The sequence below is a fragment of the Grammomys surdaster genome, unplaced genomic scaffold, assembly GCF_004785775.1.
Source record: "Grammomys surdaster isolate TR1022 unplaced genomic scaffold, NIH_TR_1.0 63, whole genome shotgun sequence".
NCBI lineage: Eukaryota > Metazoa > Chordata > Mammalia > Rodentia > Muridae > Grammomys > Grammomys surdaster.
In genome coordinates, this window is record NW_021604565.1 from 20,748,331 (window position 1) to 20,770,651 (window position 22,321).

The 22,321-nt window shown below is 38.3% G+C and overlaps 1 protein-coding gene and 1 pseudogene across 1 annotated transcript in view; one reads left to right on the forward strand and one right to left on the reverse strand.

Annotated features, from left to right (window-relative positions):
* Window positions 1-1,771: 1,771 nt before the first annotated feature.
* On the forward strand, window positions 1,772-3,440 carry LOC114620990 (annotated as a pseudogene).
* Window positions 3,052-22,321, reverse strand: part of Nudcd1 (NudC domain containing 1) — a 49,347-nt gene continuing 30,077 nt past the window's right edge. Inside the window, exons 7-10 of the mRNA XM_028766391.1 lie at window positions 16,445-16,589; window positions 14,722-14,841; window positions 7,717-7,876; window positions 3,052-4,526 (exon numbers count right to left, since the gene is read on the reverse strand). Coding sequence (XP_028622224.1) covers window positions 4,234-4,526; window positions 7,717-7,876; window positions 14,722-14,841; window positions 16,445-16,589 — 718 coding nt within the window. The 3' untranslated portion in view covers window positions 3,052-4,233. The remainder of the gene's footprint in view (window positions 4,527-7,716; window positions 7,877-14,721; window positions 14,842-16,444; window positions 16,590-22,321) is intronic.

The window sequence follows — 22,321 nt, forward strand, 5'->3', positions numbered from 1 at the left end:
CATTCTGTACTCCTTTGATGAGACGGTGTGAGTCGCCATCCTCTGCACCTGTGCTGTTGTGCCTGCTCCCCCATTGCTATGCATTTCCCCCCCACCCCCAGAAGACTGCTCAAGGAGAAATCGAAGCTTGGGTGGTAGGCTGCTGAGTGTGTCTGCTTGTTCCTGTTTTGTTCCTGTTTTTTGGGGAGATAAAAGGGAGCTACGAAGCCGGGCGGTGGTGGTGCACGCCTTTAATCTCAGCACTTGGGAGGCAGAGGATGTGGATTTCTGAGTTCGAGGCCAGCCTGGTCTACAGAGTGAGTTCCAGGGCAGCCAGGACTACACAGAGAAACCCTGTCTCAAAAAACCAAAAAAACAAAAAACCAAAAAAAGAAAAAAAAAAAAAAAAAAGGAGCTACGCAGTTGAAAATATAGCATTTGGTCTTTACCAGATGACTCCTTGTCTTTCTTTCTATCGCCCTCAGCGCTCTGTGGATCCAAGGAACTGAGTCAGCTATGCTGGTGTAGCTGACAAGTACACTTGACAAGTACAAGTTCACTTGAGATCAGAAAGAAAACGACTGCTGACAGGCCGTCTCCGGGGGGTGCATTAAGACAGGAGACGCACTGGGCATGAACGGAAGGTAAGTTTTCAGGATAAGTAAATGCCATGGGTTTGGCACATAGTAAGGAGTTGCTGGCTAAGCATCTATTGTTCTGGCTCAGCGGGGAACCACTGTTAAAGCTAGGGTTATTGAAGAATTTATGAAAGAATTACAAAACTTCTCTCCATGCTTTGTGTGGTGATCACTTTTAAGCTGGAAGTACTGGGACTGGTACCGGCAGGTTGGGGCTGGCTTGAACAGGTCTTAGTAAGTTCTGGCACTTTGATTTTTTCAGCAGCAGCCTTTTTCTGAGCACCTTCCTTCTATTTCTTGTCTTCCTGCTTTTGCTTTTTCTTTTCTTTTCTTCCATCAAACGTTCCTCTTCTTGTGTTTCCTGTTCTTTTACCCTGTCTGGGCTCCGTTCCTGGCGGCCGTAAGGGTAAAAATTAAAACAGCTCAGCAGAGACCACAAACAACTTGGCAAAGACCGCAGGACAGCTTGCTGAGCTTACTGAGAGTAGCCATAATAAAAATATCAAGCCCCTCTAGGGACGAGGTGACCAGAAATGTAGAAACAACCAAAGACATATCTTGACCAGTCTAAACATGCCCAAGTGAGTAATGGGCCACCTGGTGTTTATCCTAGAAGGTCTGAGACATCATGGTCAAAAATAGTAGGCCATCCAACCTGTCAAAATGATTGCTTACGCAAAGTGCTGATGTTTGAAATATCCAATCATATGTAATCGTGCCAGAATTTCCCACTTTTCCCTTCCCCCTTGTCCCTCCCCCTATAAAAGTTCTAAACTTCCTGGGGTCTTCATCGAAATTCTCTCCCCTGCGTGGGATGAGTTTCGATCCAAGGGCCCTTGTTAGTAAACTGCCTTTTGCCATTGCATCAAGTCAGTCTCTCGTGTCTCCTTGGGTGCGCGCTAATTGGGACTTGAGTTGGGGTCCTCTTCCTGGGTCCTTATAGCGGCGAGGGTCTGGTGGCTTCTTCCATGGACTGTAGCGGACCACAGCATTGCCTTGGGTTAGGCTCAAGTGGAATGTGACAAGAGGTCCATGCTGTAAACACAGTGTCCATAGTGTAGAGCCATCAATCTGGGGTGTGAGATTGCAGCTCGGCACCTCAGCCTTTGCTGAGGGCTCGCGCCGGCTGCGCTGGCCCTGCAGCCCCGAGGGGCATGGACAAGTGCATGGATGAGGGCGGCCAGCTGCAGCGCTGCATGCCGGAGTTTGTTAATACTGCCTTCAATGTGACTGTGGTGGCTACCAACACGTGTGGGACTCCGCCTGAGGAGTACTGCGTGCAGACTGGAGTGACCAGAGACACCAAGTCCTGTCACCTGTGCAACGCCAGCCAGCAACACCTGCAACATGAAGCAACCTTCCTGACTACAACAACCAGGCCAACACCACCTGGTGTCACCACCAGACTATGCTGGCTGGGATGCAGTACCCCAACTCCATCAACCTCACGCTGAACCTGGGAAAGAAAGGCCTCTGACATCACTTATGTGCGTCTCAAGTTTCATACCAGCCGCCCAGAGAGTTTCGCCATTTATAAGCGCACCAGATAAGATGGGCCCTGGATACCTTACCAGTACTACAGCGGCTCCTGTGAGAACACATACTCAAAGACTAACCATGACTTCATCAGGACAAGAGGGGACAAGCACCAGGCCTTGTGTACAGATGAACTCAGTGACATTTCCCCCCTCACCAGCGGCATGGGTATGACCATACCACCTCACTGTACAATGGCAGGGGGCTGGGAGTCATTACAATATCCCCGTTTTTTCACTGAGGGTCTGGTCTCTGTCTCTGCTCAGCCTCTAATTAAAAGAAAAAGAGTGAATTGTGAGTCACCATCCTCTGCACCTGTGCTGTCGTGCCCGCTCCCGCATCACTATGCATTTTCCCGAGAAGACTGCTCAAGGAGAAATCGAAGCTTGGGTGGTAGGCTGCCGAATGTGTCTCCTTGTTCCTGTTTTGTTCCTGTTCCTGTTTTGTTCCTGCTTGGGGAGAGTATAAAAGGGAGCTACGCGGTTGAAAATATAGCGTTTGGTCTTTACCAGATGACTCCTTGTCTTTCTCTCGCCCTCAGCCCTCCGCTAATCCAAGGAACTGAGTCAGCTATGCTGGTGTAGCTGACAAGATGGGTTCTCACAGATCCTGGAGCTCACTGATTCTGATAAACTGTGTGGACAGCAATGATCCCTCTGTGTCTGTGTCTTAGTGCTGTGATTACAGATGCATACAGCTATGTCTACTTGCTTTTCTTTCCTTTCCTTCTTTATGTATTCATATCTAATGTGGGTGATAGGGATCTAAACTCAGGTCCTTCTGCTTATGCGGCAAGCACTTTACCAACAGAGCTGTCTCCCCATACCAAATATTGTCTATTCTAATCGGTCCAGTATTTGTTCCAGATAGGCAAACATACATCACTGCAGATACTGTCCACCATATAATCCTTTATCTTTATTTTTTGCCTCTTGGATTCTTGAGAACTTTACTAAAACATGAGCTCTAAAGGTAATATGAAAATAAAACCAGAACAATCCACATGGATATACAAATGGAAGGAAGTTTGCAGAGGAAGTCTGAACCACAGATAATTGTGGAGAAAAAAACTGATGTGTAACTAGAACAAACTGTCAGAAAAGTAAGGGCAGCTTAGTGAGACAAACACATTAAAATCTATCCTGTGTGACTGTGCCATCAAGGGCTCTAATGTGTCACAGACCTGCTATCTGTTTAGACTTGGCCATATCATGCATTTTTGTCCATATTTTTAGCAAAAATGAGAAACCAAACTCTGGCAACCTCTTGCACCCTGGTTTGCTCTAGAATTTGTTTCTGTATCATGGCAGGAAGCAGAACTTACTCTACTAGAGGTCAGGAGACAACTCAGAGAACCACACACATCCACAAACCTTACACTGCTTTTGTTTTGAGAATAGGTCTTGCTATGTGGCCCAGGCTGGCCTTGATCTGGTAACTCTCCAGCTTTAGTTTCCCATGTGCTGGAATAAACTCCTAAACATCTGAGTTTTGTGGAACTTTGTTATGCAATAATGGAAAATGTATAACGTTTTCCAATGTGGTAGAACAAATACATAAATAAATCTCTGCTTACTATGACATAAGGTTTGTAAGCAAATATTGTCAAAACTTCTGTATTCTTACAACTCTATGCAGACTCAAAGCAATTCTGTATGTAGACTTCATCTCACTAAAATACTTTTATAATACTCAGTATTTTACTACTACCCAAACATTCTACATAATGACTGTACCAATCTAAACAATGAGCTAAGTACATGATAAATATTTTTATTTTTAAACACTGAATTGTACATGTTTTATATAAAAGATGAGATTTGATCCTCAGGTTTTAAAAATAACTATATTTGCCAATAGCTCCATATGTTTACAGAAGCCAGTGTTCTCTAAGCCTGTAGCTTCATCTACCCCACAGCTTTTACAGATTCATAGTCTACTGAACATGTTTCCAGTGTCCTTTAAAACTAAAACTTCATAAAGGATATTCTCATTCAACATGCTAAAACTTATCAAGCTACAGTACAACTGTTCAGCGCTCCGGGTGCCACTGGGTACTTTTTAGCCAAGTGTTACAGGATCAATTCTCTGTATTTATTTTTATTAAAAAGAGGTTTTTGGTAGTGAGAACAAATAATCTCTCATTTGTTGCCTGAAAGCCTAAAATAGGGTCATTGGTTTCTAGGCTAGCTACCTGCTGCTTAGCAACCTGCCCCACATGCCTGCCTTCCTTCCTGTTGTAGAGCACGGTGGACATGGGCGTGGGCTGCCGATAGATGAATACTCGGCGGAGGCACTCACAAAGGGCTGCATACGAGTAGTTTGGAGCACAGGAAAAAAATTTCTTGTCTCTCTTTGATGCTTGGACGTAACCTGCCAAAAATACAAGAAAAAAAAAAACCTATCTGTCAAACTGAAGCAAGGAAAATCAAGATCTAATACTTAATATCCCACGGTATCCATCATAAATTTAGATACTTAAGTAACACATTTACTATTAGAAGTCAACAATGGATGAATTCAGCACCATTTTAACAGTGAGCCACACTTTCTTCTAAAAGGCATAAAAATACAACTTTAATCCCCAAGGCACAAGTAAGGTTCCTGTTCTTCAATAAAAGCATAATATACTTCTGTTTAATTCCTAGGAAATAAAATAATAAAAATCTAAAGTCTTAAATGCATAAAAACTTTAATCCCTAGTTTAAAAAAATGAAAAGATAACTCTAGGAATATAATGACAACTTAAAAGAATTTAAAAACAAAACAAAACCAAAGAAGGCACTAGATTATACATGGGTCTCCCTCCCATGTCCACAAATTTGCAGATTCAGTATTGTGAAAACAGCTGTATTACTGTAAGTAGTTTACAGTTTTTTTTAAATCCTCATAAAAATTCTAATGACATTCTTATGAGAAATGGATAGCACAATCCTGAAACTCACATAGAAACACAAAAGACCCTAACTAAAGAGCCAAGGAAATCCTAAGCAGAAAGTAATGGTTAGGGATACTGACGGAGTTATTGATCTCAAGCTATACTACAGTGCCACAAGAACAAAGGCAGCACAGTACAGACACAAAAACGGATGTACAGACAAATGGAATTGTGTGGCATGGAATGTATCAACCCCTGGTGTGGGTCAGATACCTTTGGGAGTCGAGCCACCCTTTCACAGGGGTCACCGAAGAGCATGAACAACAGAAACACTGTCACTAACAAACATTAGAAATCATACAGCCTTTGTATTGAGTCCTACTGGGAAAGAGGATGTTCACATGGAGAGGAATCAATTCAAAGTCGATCAATAACTTTTAAAAACAGAAATTCTGAAAACAGTAGAGAAACACAAGTGGTAACAGTTGACAAGCAAAAGAAGAACGTTCAGGGAAAGAATCCAGCAGCTCAAGAAATGAACCAAACTGACATATTGGATTGTGTGGAAATAAAAGGTAATGCACAACACGTAATTCTGAGAAGATACAGCCTACAGAGTGCGAGACTATCTTTGCTATCTATGTTTCTGAGAGATCATTTGTATTCAGAATATATAACGAAGTCACTAAACTACACCAAAGCAAACAATCCAGTGTATAAATAGGTGATGAATTGAACAGGTAGCTCTCAAAAGGAGGGACAAATGTCTCGTACATATAGAAAAATGTTCAGCATGTTTAATGTGAAAATTCAAATTAGGTCTACATTGAGATTCTACCTGAGTTACTCAGAATGGCTGTTACAGAGAAAATAAAGGATAATAAATGTTGAGAAGAATGTGGGGAAAGAAGAACATTCACGCGGTACTGATGGTAGTGTGCACTGGTACAGACAAGATGGAACTCAAAAGAACTGAACAAACACAACTACCATATGATTCAGTTTAGGCTGGACATATAATGGAAGAAACCAGAGATGCTTGCACCCAGGATAGCACTATTTACGGAAGTAAAGACATAGAATTAGCTTAGATACCCATCAACAGATGAATACATAGAAGAAATATGATACACATGTATACACCTGTAAAGAACAAAATTATACACCTACAAGGGAATGGATGTGAATGGTCATTACCATGCTAAATGAAATCAGCCAGACTCAGACAAATACTTAATGTTTTCTTTCACATACAGACTCTAGATACACACACACACACACACACACACACACGTGTGTATGTATATGTAAGTACAAAGAGATATAAGTAAGTGGTTAAAAGATGGATGACATTGTACGGAGAGGAAAAATAAGGAAGGAGACAAAAAAATCAATTTCTCATGCAAACTAGATTTAAATGCATACATGAATATTTATATGTTTTCCATGTATGTTTATATATACTCTATAAAGTGAGGCACAAGCAGATCAACATTGCTTTTAAAATATTAGGTGAAGACATAGGGATCTATTTGAGTAGATGAATATTAACTGTACAGGAAACTCCAACAGAAATGTATATAATAACTCTAGTATTAGCTAATATAAAATTGATTTAAGTTAGGATCAAGCATGGCAGTTCATTTGCAAGACTGTTTTGACATGGAATTGAAAATTCTTAGCATCTAAAAGCAACCTAGGAGAACTTTCCTCTTCCTTAAGGAAAGAAGATAACTACAAAATAGGAATTACAGCAGAGGACAGAAACTGTGAAGTTGATTAATCCATTAAACCTCTTAGTATTTCATGTTACAGAAATCCTCTTAAGAGTCTCAGTGGCAGGTTAGCTATAAGCGCTAAGTGACAAATTTCCTCATCAATTAAGAGTTGTACACACCCAGCCTTTAAAATCAACAATTCTACATTTTGCTGCCAGTTTAAAATAAGCTTTAAATAAAGCAATAACTGTAGCTAATTCACCTAACACAACTCCCACACAATATTACATAAAATCAATGATGGCAGAGTCTATATTTATATACTTTAAAATTCTTTCAAGGTGTAGTTACAAAACAAGTATTCTCCTCTTTAGCAAATAAATTCAATTTGTGCTTGTCCTTTTCATGACGGCTTCATTACCATGCCTCTTGTTTTCACTGTGGCTTGGACTTTGAATCGGAGTCTTGCTATGTTAAGTCTGTCTAGCCTCAGACTTGTGCCTCCTGCCTCACTACTCAGGCGGTGGGAATGCAGGTGTAAACTGCCAGGCTTGGCTTGCCGGGCACTAAAGTTCAATGAAGTATGTCTTCCAAACAAATGTGCTTTACTGTACAGCAATTGCATGACTTTTTGAAGATTACTTTAAATAGACTTAAATACAAGTTGCATGTATGGCAATGCTAAAGTTCCTGCTTAAAAGAAACAACTGACTAGAAATATTCAAGTGGTTATATTATCACTTCCATGTCCATCACGTGCTATCTTCTGTGTAACTGTAAGAATAGGTTCATCCTTCTTGTCTAACACTTTACAGGAACACAGAAGACCAAACCATAGCAAGAACCAATCAATGTAACAATGTAACAATCAACGTAACGCAATCAATGGAGGGCTCTACAAAGCATAGTTGTGGGATGATGACTACTTGGGCAGACTGTTAAAGCTACTGTGGCGAGTGCTGTCTACCTAGAGCATTGAAGGTGGCAATGTGGTCCCACATGTCGTCCTGCTTGCTGCAGTGTGGTTGCCAGAGGAGAGCATCGACATCATGGCGTAGACAGAAGCACGGCATTTTTTTAGGATCCACAAGGGCTGTGAACAGGTACTGGTTGCTGCCAAGATTCACCTAAAGTGACAAAATAAATTTAGTCAAAAAGTTAGTAATAAATGAAAAAACCCACATAGAACATCATCTCCATTTATTTTAAACTAACTTTCCTTCTCTCCATTCTTCCTAGTATGCAGTTCCAGCCAGTCTTGTATTTGGCCATTGTCCTGTTTCAGCCTAGAATTCACACATGTACCAGCCACTATGTCTTGCTTGCCCTACACTTTGAGGACTTAGCTGGGTTGATTCTTCATAGAACTCCTGAAAGGGATGTGTTTCTGTTTACATTCATTTTAAAAGCTCAAGGAAGCAATGGCTGAGTCCGGTGGGACTCAGCTTGTCCAAAGTGAGGGTGGTTTTAAGTTGCAGACATGAAATCTCTGTTCTTAACCAACATGCCATCTACCCCTCAAGGTTAGTAGTTTAAGATATGACATGAAAGAACCAAAAACACAAAAAGAATAGGTTTAAATCACAGAATACGAACATTAAACTTGCTAATGTTAACTTGTAAATATTAACAAGAATAAGTAACAGTTACTATATATAACTCATGGGCATATTCTATATAACTGGCATGTGCTAAGTACTAATCTCCACAGCTCATGATGAGCTGTTATCTTTATGTAATAGCTGAAAGTACAGCCTTGAGAGTTTGAGTAATTGGTTCTAGCCTATAAGGAAAAACCACAATATTGGATAAAATCTCAGATCTACTTACTAATTATTCCACTGTGCTCCTGAATTTCAGTATTAATATCGATAATATTGTTAGCAGTTGTTATAGCAATACTGATGCTTGAAGAACTCATTTCACTACAAAAACCATCATTTGAGACTCATAGTTGGATCCCACTTACAGGGAAGCTGCATTAGTAGAGATAGGTTGCAGCCATACTCTTCATCAGCCATCTGATTATCAGAGCTTTCAATACCAACAGATAACATCAAATGTGGGTGCTGGGCTTAGGGTTAGATTTGGGGGGGGGCACTGTGACAAATACTGTCTTGATTCTATACATTTCACAGTACAACAGAGAACAAAATGTTGGCTGAGAAGCTGAGACCTGACTTGTACTCTGTAAACAAAGTCCTGAAAGGCTGTAGTGTGAGGATTTATTGGTTCTCCAAGGCAACCTGCGCCCTCAGACACCAAAGGCAAAGCTCCCCACCTCACGAGAATAACACAGAAAAGTAAGGCTTTTACGTAGGCCCAGAGCAAACTCCCTGCAGCAAGGATGGGCCAGCATGTTCTCACCACTGTTCATTAATTCTTTCCCTTGTGCTGGACTGTCAGTGGCCAAGTAAGACTTATTGCACAAGCATTTCTAGCAAGTGGGCCTGTTAAGAAAGCCTCAGTGGAAGCAGCTCTGCTTCAGTTCTTGCTCATCACCGCTGTTTTCCTCTGGATGACCTAGAGCTTTCCCAGAAGGGCAAACCCAACTGAGGTAATGCACAGGTAGACTGCAAATGGATTTTCATAAACTGTGCCTACTTTCCTGAGCGAAGTGAGAATTAGCATTACTAATGCCATGGCTAACTCATCCATTAGCCTCCTATGAATGACTGGATAACAGTGAGTAAGGAACAAATCAGCATAAACCATCAACTAAAGGGTTAACCAAGAGAGAGCTGGGACATCCAAGTAAGAGCATGTGGTGGACTCAGCATAAGCCCCTGTTCTGATTAGATGCTTTCTCTTCTGTCACGTACTGATCCATATGCGTGCTACACAGTATATCACCATGCTACTGATTGCAAGCCAGAAGCTCCACACTTTGCCTTTACTGAGTCCTCCTGCCTTCTTCCACACTCTGCTTATTCCCCCAGACAGACCAATCATCATCTGTTCCTGAAATGTTTATTCTCACGATCCTAGAAGATGCAGAACTCTAAAAATTCTTTATTTCATGTCTATTAATTCTAATAAAATATACTATTAGATTAGATTGTTGTTCAGTGTGCAGACCACCTATGGTAGGCCAAATACTGTCACCCAGAACACCCACATTGTAGGTCTCTGGAACTTCTGAACATTTCTTTAGATAATAAAATGGTATATTTGGGATTTTCAAATGGTGTGATGACCCTAGATCATCTAAGTGAACCCGATGTATTCATAAGTTTCCTTGTGAGAGGGAAGAAGAAGGTCACAAACAAAAAGGACAATAGGAGAACACAAGCAAAGAGAAGGAGGTTGACTACAGGATACTACACTGATGGTCATATGGCTACTGTATGGAACTAAGAGCCAAGTAATGTAAGCATCCTTTAGGAACGAGAGAGGCACGGAAGGCATTCTCCCCCAGAACTTCACACAGCAATACAGACAGACCTGACAACCAATTTTAGGACTTCTAGCATTCAGTGACACGGTATAATTTTTTTTTTTTTTGGTCACTAATTCAGGCAATGTTTTCATAGTAACAGTAACCCAAGAGAGTCACCATGTTAATAAATATCTTGAGAACTAAAAGTGTCTTCTCTCTATAGTCTATGTGTTTACTGAATGTCTGTTTTAAATCTATTTCACCAAGGTTCTATACTTAGATATGAGACTACTATCATCCATTTTACAGTTAGAAAAACTAGAAGATTTTATGTGAAACATCTAACAACCAGATTCTTGAAGAATGTTGCAGGAGGGCTCCAGGGTCACTGGTGCACACAGGTTTCTGTACTGTCTGTTCTGCTTTCCACATTCTTCTACCCACCACCTTCCCACGTCACCCTGGATTTCGATTTTTGGGACAATGTCCATACCACCTTCCTAATACGCCTACATGAGGTTCTTTAGAGGACTGGCCGCCAGCACCTCGGCTCCCTCTCATCCATTTTCTCTGTTACTTTCTGCTTTGACTATCACTTGTTCTTTTCTTCATAGGAAACTTCAGTAATTCAACGTGTGATGATGTAAACTTTCCTTTCTGAAGGGGTGTCTCTACCTGTGCTGGGTGTCATCTGTACTCACTATAAAATTCCTCTACGACTACTATCTATTCTTGCAGACTTGTTTTTGTTCAGGCTTGAATATGTTCTATTCTGATGAGTGTTTCATGGTTCTATGCAGACTCTAGTTATATGTACACAGCCTTTATATATGTTCTAGAAAAACAAACAGCAAACCATAAACACTCCCTCCTGGCAGACAGAGTATTACAAGCATCACCTATGATGTGAGGAGATAGCGTCTGTAACATCCTCCCTCAAGGTCACTCATTTTGTTGTCTTGGTGAAACACTGTGTATACAGTGAGACTCTTTTTGCGTTGCTGTCTTTTTTTTTTTAATTCTTAATTTTATTCTATTGCAATTTTTATCTGTAATGTGTAGCACAATCTTTTCTACTATGTTGTTGCCATAACAACAGTTAGATTAAATTATTTCTGACAATTCCTTGTTTCTTGACAATGGAATAGTTTTACTAATTTACATCTAGTTGCTGCTGTAAGAAAATACCTGGCATAAACAGCTTACAAGAGGAAAACTTTGGCTCCCTATTCCAGTCACTACAGTGAGGGAACTAGAACAGAGTAGCTTACATCATGGATGTGGCGGGGGCGGGGAGTGGAGTGAGGAATATGCCTGTGCCAACTGGTTTTCTCTTTTCCTATCTTCATACAATCTGTGACCTTAGCCTATCAGATGGCACCTTTCACATTCAGGGCAGATTTTCCCACCTTAGTCACTCCCCTCTGGAAAAGCCTACACATAATACTCCTGAAATGCATTTATCTACATGCTCTTCCTCTTCAATCCATTCATGTGCCTAACAAGCTAAGCTAGTAAAATAACTACCCTGATAAGCAAAACACAATTTTTATTTTTGTAAGATCCTGAAGAGACTGAAACGGCCATAATGGAGCAGGGACTTACTTTTAAGGATAAAGCCATCAAGTTAAAGAAGACACAACACAGAAGTTAAATGTTAACCATTATCTATCATGGACGATTGTCCAAGAAAAACAAGAACAAAATGTTTAAAGGGCTCCAGAGTCCCAAACAGTATTACAAGGGCTATTGAGTGTAGTTTACTGATACAGCATTTGAGTTAAAAGCTCTGGTTTCAATGCCCAGATATTTCTTTATCCTTAGGGACAGAAAGCATAAATCATAGTTTTCAACAGAAAACTCTCTATCCTGGTTATAAATAAAATCTTACGAACTTTATAACTGTAGACAAAAGTAAACTGGGACTATAACAAAAAAGATGACAGCGGTGGGCAGATATATTGTCAGCAAGAGGTAACAATCAATAGTTTATTAGTAGTACAAATATAGCGAACCAACTGCAATGAGAAGAAAGCATTTGAAGAGTAAGTTGAGGCAACCTATTGTAGAGGCAATAAATGCCAATTACCTCAAATGCCTCTATGGGTAGCTATAGAAATAGACAGTATGGTAACTGATGTTTACATTGTTCTATGCAGGGATCAATAGAAAGTTACTTTCTTCAGGATGCTCTACATACAACATTGGGCAAATAAAGGATTTGAGTAAGACAGGGCTTTAAATATAGGCTTTATATTAAATGTGAAGAATTAATCTAGACAACTTACTTCATAGAGACTCATTCCTTGTTAGTACCAAAGATGTATCTTATTGCCTAAATTTAATAAATCTTTTGTTCAATAAGATAAAAATTTCACATTATCTGTATTTTCACATTCACTGTAGATAAGGTTGATTTTAATGCTTAAGTCTCAGTGAAAACTATAATTAGAGTAAAATATATTCAAGAAAATGTAAAGTAGTCAGCTGATAGTCTTCTTAGGAACACCCAGAAATTAGACTTCTGAAGATTTTGTGTCAGGATGAAAAAATTCAAAGAATCCTCAATTACTGTTACTAGCCAATTAAATTGAAAACTACTACTGAGAAAAGGAATTTATCTCTGCAAGAATAAAGTCTTCATTGGGAAACCAGATAAAAATTTGAATTTTCAATTCATACTCAATACACAGATAAAATCTATAAAATACTCAGAGGATCTCTATTTTCTACTTTATTTCATTATCTAAGAAGTAAAAATACTATCCACTTCATAAATGTAGAAATTCAAATTTAAGGAGCAGAGATACCTAAGTTAAGGAGGTAATAAATAGTGGCTGTAATTTAAATACAGATGTGTTTCCAAACTTGTATTCTCCATTACCAAACTGCAGTCTCTTCAACAACCACTTTATAGTAACTATGAGGCAAGTACCCTAGTTTTCCCATGTGCTGCTATTTCAGATATGGTGATCCATATACTGTGACTTCTGTGAGTTAGGTTATACAGTAAGTTGTTCATGCTTTTACATCTTAAATTGAAAATAGAAGTTTTATAAAATCTTTCATTTTGTTTGAACACTCACTTATTACATTATCTATATAATTGATTTTTTCCATAACTAAAAGCTAGGATGATATAATTATCTAAGTGATATAAGATGCAAATGATAGAAATAAAAGTCTAAAAATTTATACAAACCCCTAAAATAGTAATTTCTACTTAGAAATATAAAGAAAAGGACCACAGTTTTTCCAGTTTCAAAACTGATCACATTTGATGTTTAGTGAAATAAAACATAATTCTAATAGAAATATAAAAATGTACTAAATGAATGGCACAAAATGAATTCAGTGTCAAAAATGTTTTATATTGGGTGCTCTAAAGTAAAGGAGAATAAAACTACCAGCAACTCTTTGCCTTGAAAACACTGCTCTCATCTGCAGTGTGTTTCCTATCATTCACACTGTATTCTGTATCTTGTTTGAATTCTCTCAACAGAGAGCTCAGAGACCTGGAAGTCAGGAGAATCTAGAGTGAGCATTCAATGATGACAATAGTTAAAAAAAAAAAAAATCAATTTTCTAATCTGTAAGCATCAATGGGACTATTCACAAAAAATTTCTCCAAGATATTAAAAAAAAAAAAAAGTCTGGATAGGATGACTACACGACAACCATGGCTTTCTCATTTGAGCCACAATAACTGACATCCTATTTTTTCATGGAATGCTGCTTCCTTTGAAGCAACTGATAAATTGCAGTTTTTAAGAACTGGATGTCTGACACCAGCCAAGAAGGTGCAGGTAAAGCACAATGAGGCAGGCAAGGACGGACAGCAGTGCTATGAGTCTGCATGGCAGAACCAGCTTCAAGAGGCTCCGTTATGACTAACTTGACTTTGTAATTCTTCATTAAAGATTTCTGAGTATTAAAAGCCTTCATATAACAAAAGATTCTTTTAAATGGTAGCCTAAGGAATAGTAGTTTGGTTAAGGGTACTAGCAGAACGGCTCAGCATTTATAAACACTTGCTGCATAATCATGCGGACCAGAGTTCGGATTTCAGGACTACATAACCAACATTCTGCAAATGCTGTATTTTCAACTTTCAGGGACCTGGTCCTCTCTACTGGCCTCACCTGAATATTCATGCACACATGTGGGGACTCATGCGCACATATGTACACAAGTACATGTATACAAGTACACATATACACATACTCATTCACATACACACATACACACATATCATTATTAAAGTTACTAATAACCAAAGGTGCTTACTTCCCAATGCTCAGTGTCAGAAACAGTTATGAAGAAAGTTATTATATGTATCACATTTGTATATAAAAAGTAGGCAGAGGAAAAAGCCTGAAATATGTCAATATAAAACAGAACTCAAACAATATGCCTTTATTTTACTGAAGATGGTAATATAGAAATGACGCTACTTCATAGAGTGATAAGATTTATCACACCCAGTAACTTTTAATCAAACTATTTTTTCAAAACATATACGTCATTCAATTTTCATCTGCCAAATGTCTTATTATCCACAACAGTTTAGAATTCCTATTATCAAGAACTTACCACATGAGTTGTTCTTAATGTATTCCCATCAAATCTGCATAAACTGGCGCTCTCTTCAAGGAAAATATCACATTCCTCGAAATCTTGAGCAGTACAAGGAGGTTGTTCTTTATCTGGATCCTTAAGCCCAAGAGAGAGAGAGAGAGAGAGAGACAGAGACAGAGAGACAGAGAGAGACAGAGAGACAGAGAGAGAGAGAGACAGAGAGAGGGGGGAGGGAGAGAGAGAGAGAGAGGGGGAGAGAGAGAGAGAGAGAATGTAATATATCAAACAAAAGAAAATAATTTATTCATCCTTAAAAATAATGTCAAAATGACAGATTTATTCAGAAAGGACATTACAACAGTTGGACATACTTTCAAACCTGTGAAACCAGAACTCAAATGTTTGAGGCAGAAGAACCATCATGACTTCAAAGACAACCTAGGGTACATACACTGTGTCCACTCTGGACTAGAGTTCTGTTACAAGACACTAAAATTAACTAACTAGTTAATTTTAACTAGTTACAAGCCCTTAGTTATTATATATATATATATACTCAAAGATGAAAAAAAGTTGAAGATGTTGTGATATGGAAGACAAGAAACAAAGAACCTAAATGAATTTCTAGATTTGAATATGTAAAGTATGAACAGGAAAAAACCATGAGATAGCTAGGTAATTAACCCATGCTGGTGTAAGGGTAGAACAAACTGAACACTACAGCATCAGAGATTGGTATACGTTTAAAAAAATCAGAGTATAGCAAGTCACAGTAATGAGACTTCTAAAAAGTATAAATAAAGAGAAAACACTAAAAGCAGTCCGGAGACTATATTTTGCATGCCTGACAAAGGATACAAATAACTGACTTTTCATACAAGTTACAAAGCCAAATAAAACACAGCGTTTCTGAAACAGAAAAAAACTGCTACTACTAAATTATACTTCTGACCAAAGTAACTGAAAAGAGGAAAACATCAAAAACACTCTTACTAACAAAAGCTGGGAGAATTAATCACCAGCATACATGCACTACAGCATGAAGCACTTCAAAAGATGAAATGGACTGCTGATTCAATATAAATGTAAACCAGAGGGAGCGGAGAATATGGGCATGTGTGAAGAGACCTGTTTTATTACTCTACTCTTCTTCAAAAAACTGATTAAGGCAAAAAAAAATTATATATATATATATATATATATACACATATACATAAAGTATATATAGAATATGTATATATATATAGAACATATATAGAATATATATAGAATAGACTGGGAGGGTACAGTTCAGACATGACAGTTTACTTTTAGTGAGTAAACTCCACAGTGATGTCTACACTGGTTAGGTAAGTACTGTAGAGAGACCTGTACGTGTATTATAGCACTATTTATAATAGTTAAGCAATAGAATCAGCCTAGGTTATTAGCACACAAATGGCATAGCTGTAATTTGTTTTTGTCAATATTGGTTGATTCTTCTAAAGAATTAAGATACATATCTACATATATACACCACGTGAAATATGCCTTGACGTTTTTTATACATTCAATGTATATTATATAAATATTACAACTTCAATCCATATTAACACATTAATTAGGTAGATAATTACTGATCTGTGTCATTTACATTAAGATAGGCAAACTAATCTTTGACTTGGCATAATTTTCATAGAAGATATTCTGGATTCTTAGGAAGTCCCTTACCAATTCGCTTACCATGGTAACCGCTTACCAGCTCATCAGAGGTCAGGTGCATCAAGCGTTCTGCTATTGCAGCACATTCGGCAGGGTCTCTTGCAAGTTTACCTTGTTTATCACCAACAATCAGCTCAGGCCACATCAGCCCTTCATTCTTCTTAAACAAAGAAATCTCCAAGCTAAAACATTAAATGAGATATGTGATGTTACATTAAACATTGAACATTTAAATCAGATGTGGTATTACATTCTACTAACCAGCACTCAATATGCTCAGACAAAAAAGACTCAAGTTTTCAAGGGCACTAGAGGCTATGTAGTGAGAAGACATATCAAAATGAGAGATAGGAAAAAGGGGAGGGGAAGACTAGAAAGGAAGAGGGAGGGAGAGGAAGGTAGATATTCACTTATCTGGTATCTAGAGAATGTTTTACCAAAAACCTTATTCATTTTTGGCTTTATACATGATGGAAAAAATCTGTAATCCAGTGACAAATCACCTAAACTTCATGAGTAAACATGAAAATCACTGGAAACGGAGCATCACATAGTTTGAAGACAGACTGGTGGAGTGATTGGAAAGACAGTATGTGGAAAATACAGTTAGAACACAAGTGTTCAGTGTGTTACTGCATCTAAGTAATACATGTGGCATGCGACCTGTGGTCTGTGCAGTGGAGCACAGGGTACACGCTCAACACTCATAGACTATCATAAAATAACAGTCTCTTTAATATGTAATTTTAATCAAAGATGGGGTTAAGTTAATGTCAACGTTAACTTTTAAAACATGGATTTTTTTTTTAAAGAACTGAAAACGAATGTAGGAATTTCAAAAAAGTACTTCGTAATACAGAAAAACTGTCAATGTGGTCTGTATGACTTGTTTTAAATTTAATTCTATACATTCAAGCTGTTAAACAGAAACGCGAATTGTACTAAGCAGAGCCTGCCAGAGATCTGAAGACCAAGAACTTATGCTGCAGGAAAAGAACATGCTGAGTCAGAGCAGACTGTGGACAGAAGAGGAAGCAGCCAGCCCGAATTCTTTGGACCAGAGAGGAAACTCAGGTGGTAGGCTGTCTGTGTCATTTTCACAGGAAGAAATCTTTTACACAAGCTATTTCTGATAAATGTACACCATACTAACTCACACCCTGGAATGCAACTTCAAGCAAACAATTTCAAGAGCACAATAAAACCATTATTCCAATTACCAAATAGAACACACAAAATTAACAACTATTCTTTTATAAAGCAGTTATTCTCAACAATCATAACATAATTATAGCATTTAGAAAATTTCTGCAACTATTTAAGAGACAATACAAAATAATATCAGTTATATAATAAAAGTCCTTATCATTAGTAGTGAAAATTATCATCACAATCAATGATGCCCAGACTTAGTTATATTCTCTAAGGAATACACTAATCTGATGAAAATGATAATAAAAATAATATTAGCTCATACTTGCCTAATGCTTTACCATATGCTAGGTTATGTAGGCTAGCTCATACATTTAACACAACTAAATAAAGTTGTATCTGCATGTCCCCAAGTATAGTGAAAAAATTTATACTTAAGACATTAAGTAGTATCATAGCAAAACCTATGGGATACAATGAAAGCAGTGCTAAGAGGAAAATTCATAGTTCTAAGTGCCTACAAAAAGAAACTGGAGAAAGCATACACTAGCAGCTTGACAACACATCTGAAAGCCCTAGAACAAGAAGAAGCTAATACACCTAAGAGGAGTAGACAGCAGGAAAATAATCAAACTCAGGGCTGAAATCAACCAAATAGAAACAAAAAGAACTATCCAAAGAATCAATAAAACCAGGAGCTGGATCTTTGAGAAAATCAACAAGATAGATAAACCCTTAGCTAGACTAATCAGAGGGCAGAGAGATAGTATCCAAATTAATAAAATCAGAACCGAAAAGGGAGACATAACAATAGAAACCAAGGAAATTCAAAAAAATCACCAGATCCTACTACAAAAGCCTATACTCAACAAAATTGGAAAATCTGGATGAAATGGACAATTTTCTAGATAAATACCAGTTACCAATGTTAAATCAGGAGCAGATAAACCATCTAAACAGTCCCATAACCCCAAAAGAAATAGAAGCAGTCATTAAAAGGCTCCCCACAAAAAAAAGTCTGGGACCAGACGGTTTTAGTACAGAATTCTATCAGAACTTCAAGAAAGACCTAATACCAATTCTCTTCAAACTATTCCACAAAATAGAAACAGAAGGAACACTACCCAATTCATTCCATGAAGCCACAATTACACTCATACCTAAACCACACAAAGACCCAACAAAGAGAACTTCAGACCAATCTCCCTTATGAACATCAATGCAAAAATACTCAATAAAATTGTAGCAAACCGAATCTAAAAACACTTCAAAACAATCATCCATCATGATCAAGTAGGCTTTATCCCAAGAATGCAGGGTTGGTTCAATATACAGAAATACATCAATGTAATCCACTATATAAACAAATTCAGAAAAAAAACCACATGATCATATCACTAGATGCTGAGAAAGCATTTGACAAAATTCAACATCCCTTCATGAAAAGAGTCTTGAAAAGATCAGGAATTCAAGGTCCATACCTAAACATAGTAAAAGCAATTTACAGCAAACCAGTAGCCAACATCAAACTAAATGGAGAGAAACTTGAAGAAATTCCACTAAAATCAGGGACTAGACAAGGCTGCCCACTCTCTCCCTACCTATTCAATATAGTACTGGAAGTTCTAGCCAGAGCAATTAGGCAACACAAGGAGGTCAAAGGGATACAAATTGGAAAGGAAGAAGTCAAAATCTCACTATTTGCAGATGATATGATAATATACTTAAGTGACCCCCAAAACTTCCACCAGAGAACTCCTAAACCTGATAAACAACTTTAGCAAAGTGGCTGGATATAAAACTAATTCAAGCAAATCAGTAGCCTTCCTCTACTCAAAAGATAAACTGGCTAAGAAAGAAATTATGGAAATGACACCCTTCACAATAGTGACAGATAATATAAAATACCTTGGTGTGAATCTAATCAAGTAAGTAAAAGACCTGTATGACAAGAACTTCAAGCCCCTGAAGAAAGAAATCGAAGCAGATCTCAGAAGATGGAAAGATCTCCAATGCTCATGGATTGGAAGGATTAATATAGTAAAAATGGCTATCTTGCCAAAAGCCATCTACAGATTTAAAGCAATCCCCATCAAAATTCCCAATCAATTCTTCACAGAGATAGAAAGAGCCATCTTAAAATTCATTTAGAATATCAAATAACCCAGGATATCGAAAACTACTCTCAGCAATAAAAGAACTTCTGGGAGAATCACCATCCCTGACTTCAAGCTGTACTACAAAGCAATAGTGATAAAAACTGCATGATATTGGAACAGAGACCGGCAGGAAGATCAATGGAATAGAATAGAAGACCCAGAAATGAACCCCCATACCTATGGTCACTTGATATTTGACAAAGGAGCTAAAACCATCCAGTGGAAAAAAGACAGCATTTTCAACAAATGGTGCTGGTTCAACTGGAGGTCAGCTTGTAGAAGAATGCAAATTGATCCATACTTATCTCCTTGTACAAAGCTCAATTCCAAGTGGATCAAAACCTCCACATAAAACCAGCTACACTGAAACTAATAGAAAAGAAACTGGGGAAAAGCCTCGAACACATGGGCACAGGAGAAAAGTTCCTGAACAGAACACCAATGGCCCGTGCTCTAAGACCAAGAATTGACAAATGGGACCTCATAAAACTGCAAAGCTTCTGTAAAGCAAAGAACACAGTCAATAAGACAAAATGGCAACCAACAGATTGGGAAAAGATCTTCACTATCCCTACATCTAATAAAGGGCTAATATCCAAGAACAAAGAACTGAAGAAATTAGACTCTAGACAATCAACGAACCCTACTAAAAAATGGAGCACAGAGCTGAACAAAGAATTCTCAACTGACGAAGCTCGAATGGTTGATAAGCACCTAAAGAAGTGTTCAGCATCCCTTGTCATCAGGGAAATGCAAATGAAAACAACACTGAGATTCCACCTCACACCAGTTAGAATGGCTAAGATCAAAAACACAGGTGACAGCAGATGTTGGCGAGGATGTTGAGAAAGAGGAACACTCCTCCACTGTTGGCGGGATTTTAAACTGGTACAACCACAATGGAAAGCAGTCTGGTGGTACCTCAGAAAATTGAACACAGTGTTACCTGAGGATCCAGCTATACCACTCCTGGGCATATACCGAAAAGATGCTTCAACATACAACAGGGACACATGCTCCACTATGTTCATAGCAGCCTTATTTATAATAGCCAGAAGTTGGAAAGAACCCAGATGTCCTTCAACAGAAGAATGGATGCAGAAAATGTGGTACATTTATACAATGGAGTACTACTCAGCTATTAAAAACAATGAGTTCATGAAATTCTTAGGCAAATGGATAGAGCTGGAAAATATCATCCCGAGTGAGGTGACCCAATCTCAAAAGAACACACATGGCATGCACTCACTGATAAGTGGACATTAGCCCAAAATCTCACAATACCTAAGACTCAATGCATAGACCACATGAAACTCAAGAAGAATAAAGAAGACGAAAGTGTGGGTGCTTTGGTCCTTTTTAGAAGAAGTATCAAAAGATTCAACCAGAGCTCCCAAAGTCTAAACCTCCAGTCTAAGAGCACAAAGGGAGGGACTCATGTCTCCACCTGTATAGGTAATTGAGGGTGGCCTTGTCAGACATCAGTGGAAGTGCAGGGCCATGGTCCCTGAAATGTTGGATACCCTAGTGTTGAGGAATTCCAGAGCAGGGAGATGGGACTGGGAGGATGTTTGGAGTACATCCTCATAAAAATAGGAGGAGGGGGTATGGGATAAGGGGTTTTGGGGGAGAATGGGAGAGGGGATAACATTGAAAGGTAAATATGAAAAATATCCAAAAAAAAAAAAAGAAAAAAGGGTCGGGGAAAAAAAAAGAGTTTACTTATTTCAAATTATTTTCAAAAGTTTCTAGGAGATGGTAATTGGCTAAGATCTTATTTTAAGCTCTCCACAAAAGAATTTAAGTCTCTGTTTAATATTCTCAAGAGAGATGTAAATCCTAATTTCCCTCAACAATTAATTGACAAGAGAAGTAATCTCACAAAAAGTAGAAGAAGCTACTATTAATCGATATATTATATAGTCTGATTAGTTGTTGGCGGTGCTATAACAGTCCTTTGATAAAAGAGATTATTAATATAGATTTATATTTCTTTAAATAGTGTCTTCATGACTCTCTGAGTGTAGAAGGAGTGGCTGCTGGCACTTCTGCCCTGATTTTACAAGAACTCTGAAAAATTGGCTTTAAAAACAAAAGAGGGGGAACTGTACCCCCCAGGGCAGGAGTCCCCTTGAAATACTCTCCATCATGCCTTGATCACTTTTATCTCTCTGAAACGGAAAGCTCATGGCAAACCTGCTGCCAAATGCCTCTGGCATCACTGAGACCAATAAAAACTATGCCACAGCTATGTGGAAGGACATTCTTACCCTTAAAGGGAATGGCCCAGACCCAGTTCTCTTATGGGGCCGAGGATTGATATGCCTGTTTGATACCACAGAATGCACAGCTAAATGGCTACCAAAAAGATAATGAAATAAATAGATAACCCCACAAAGCCAGGCCCAACCATAAATAAGATGAATAACAATTGACATCCAGGGAAGAGAAATCTCCCTTAGAATTCCCTTCTTTTTCCTTTCCAGATAAAAATGAATCACCCGTGATGCCTGCTGTTAAAAGTTCTAATCCAGATGCTGGCCTCCGAATTTATACTACTCAGACCTTCGACGGGCCATTGACAAGAACATCAAACAGCTAGA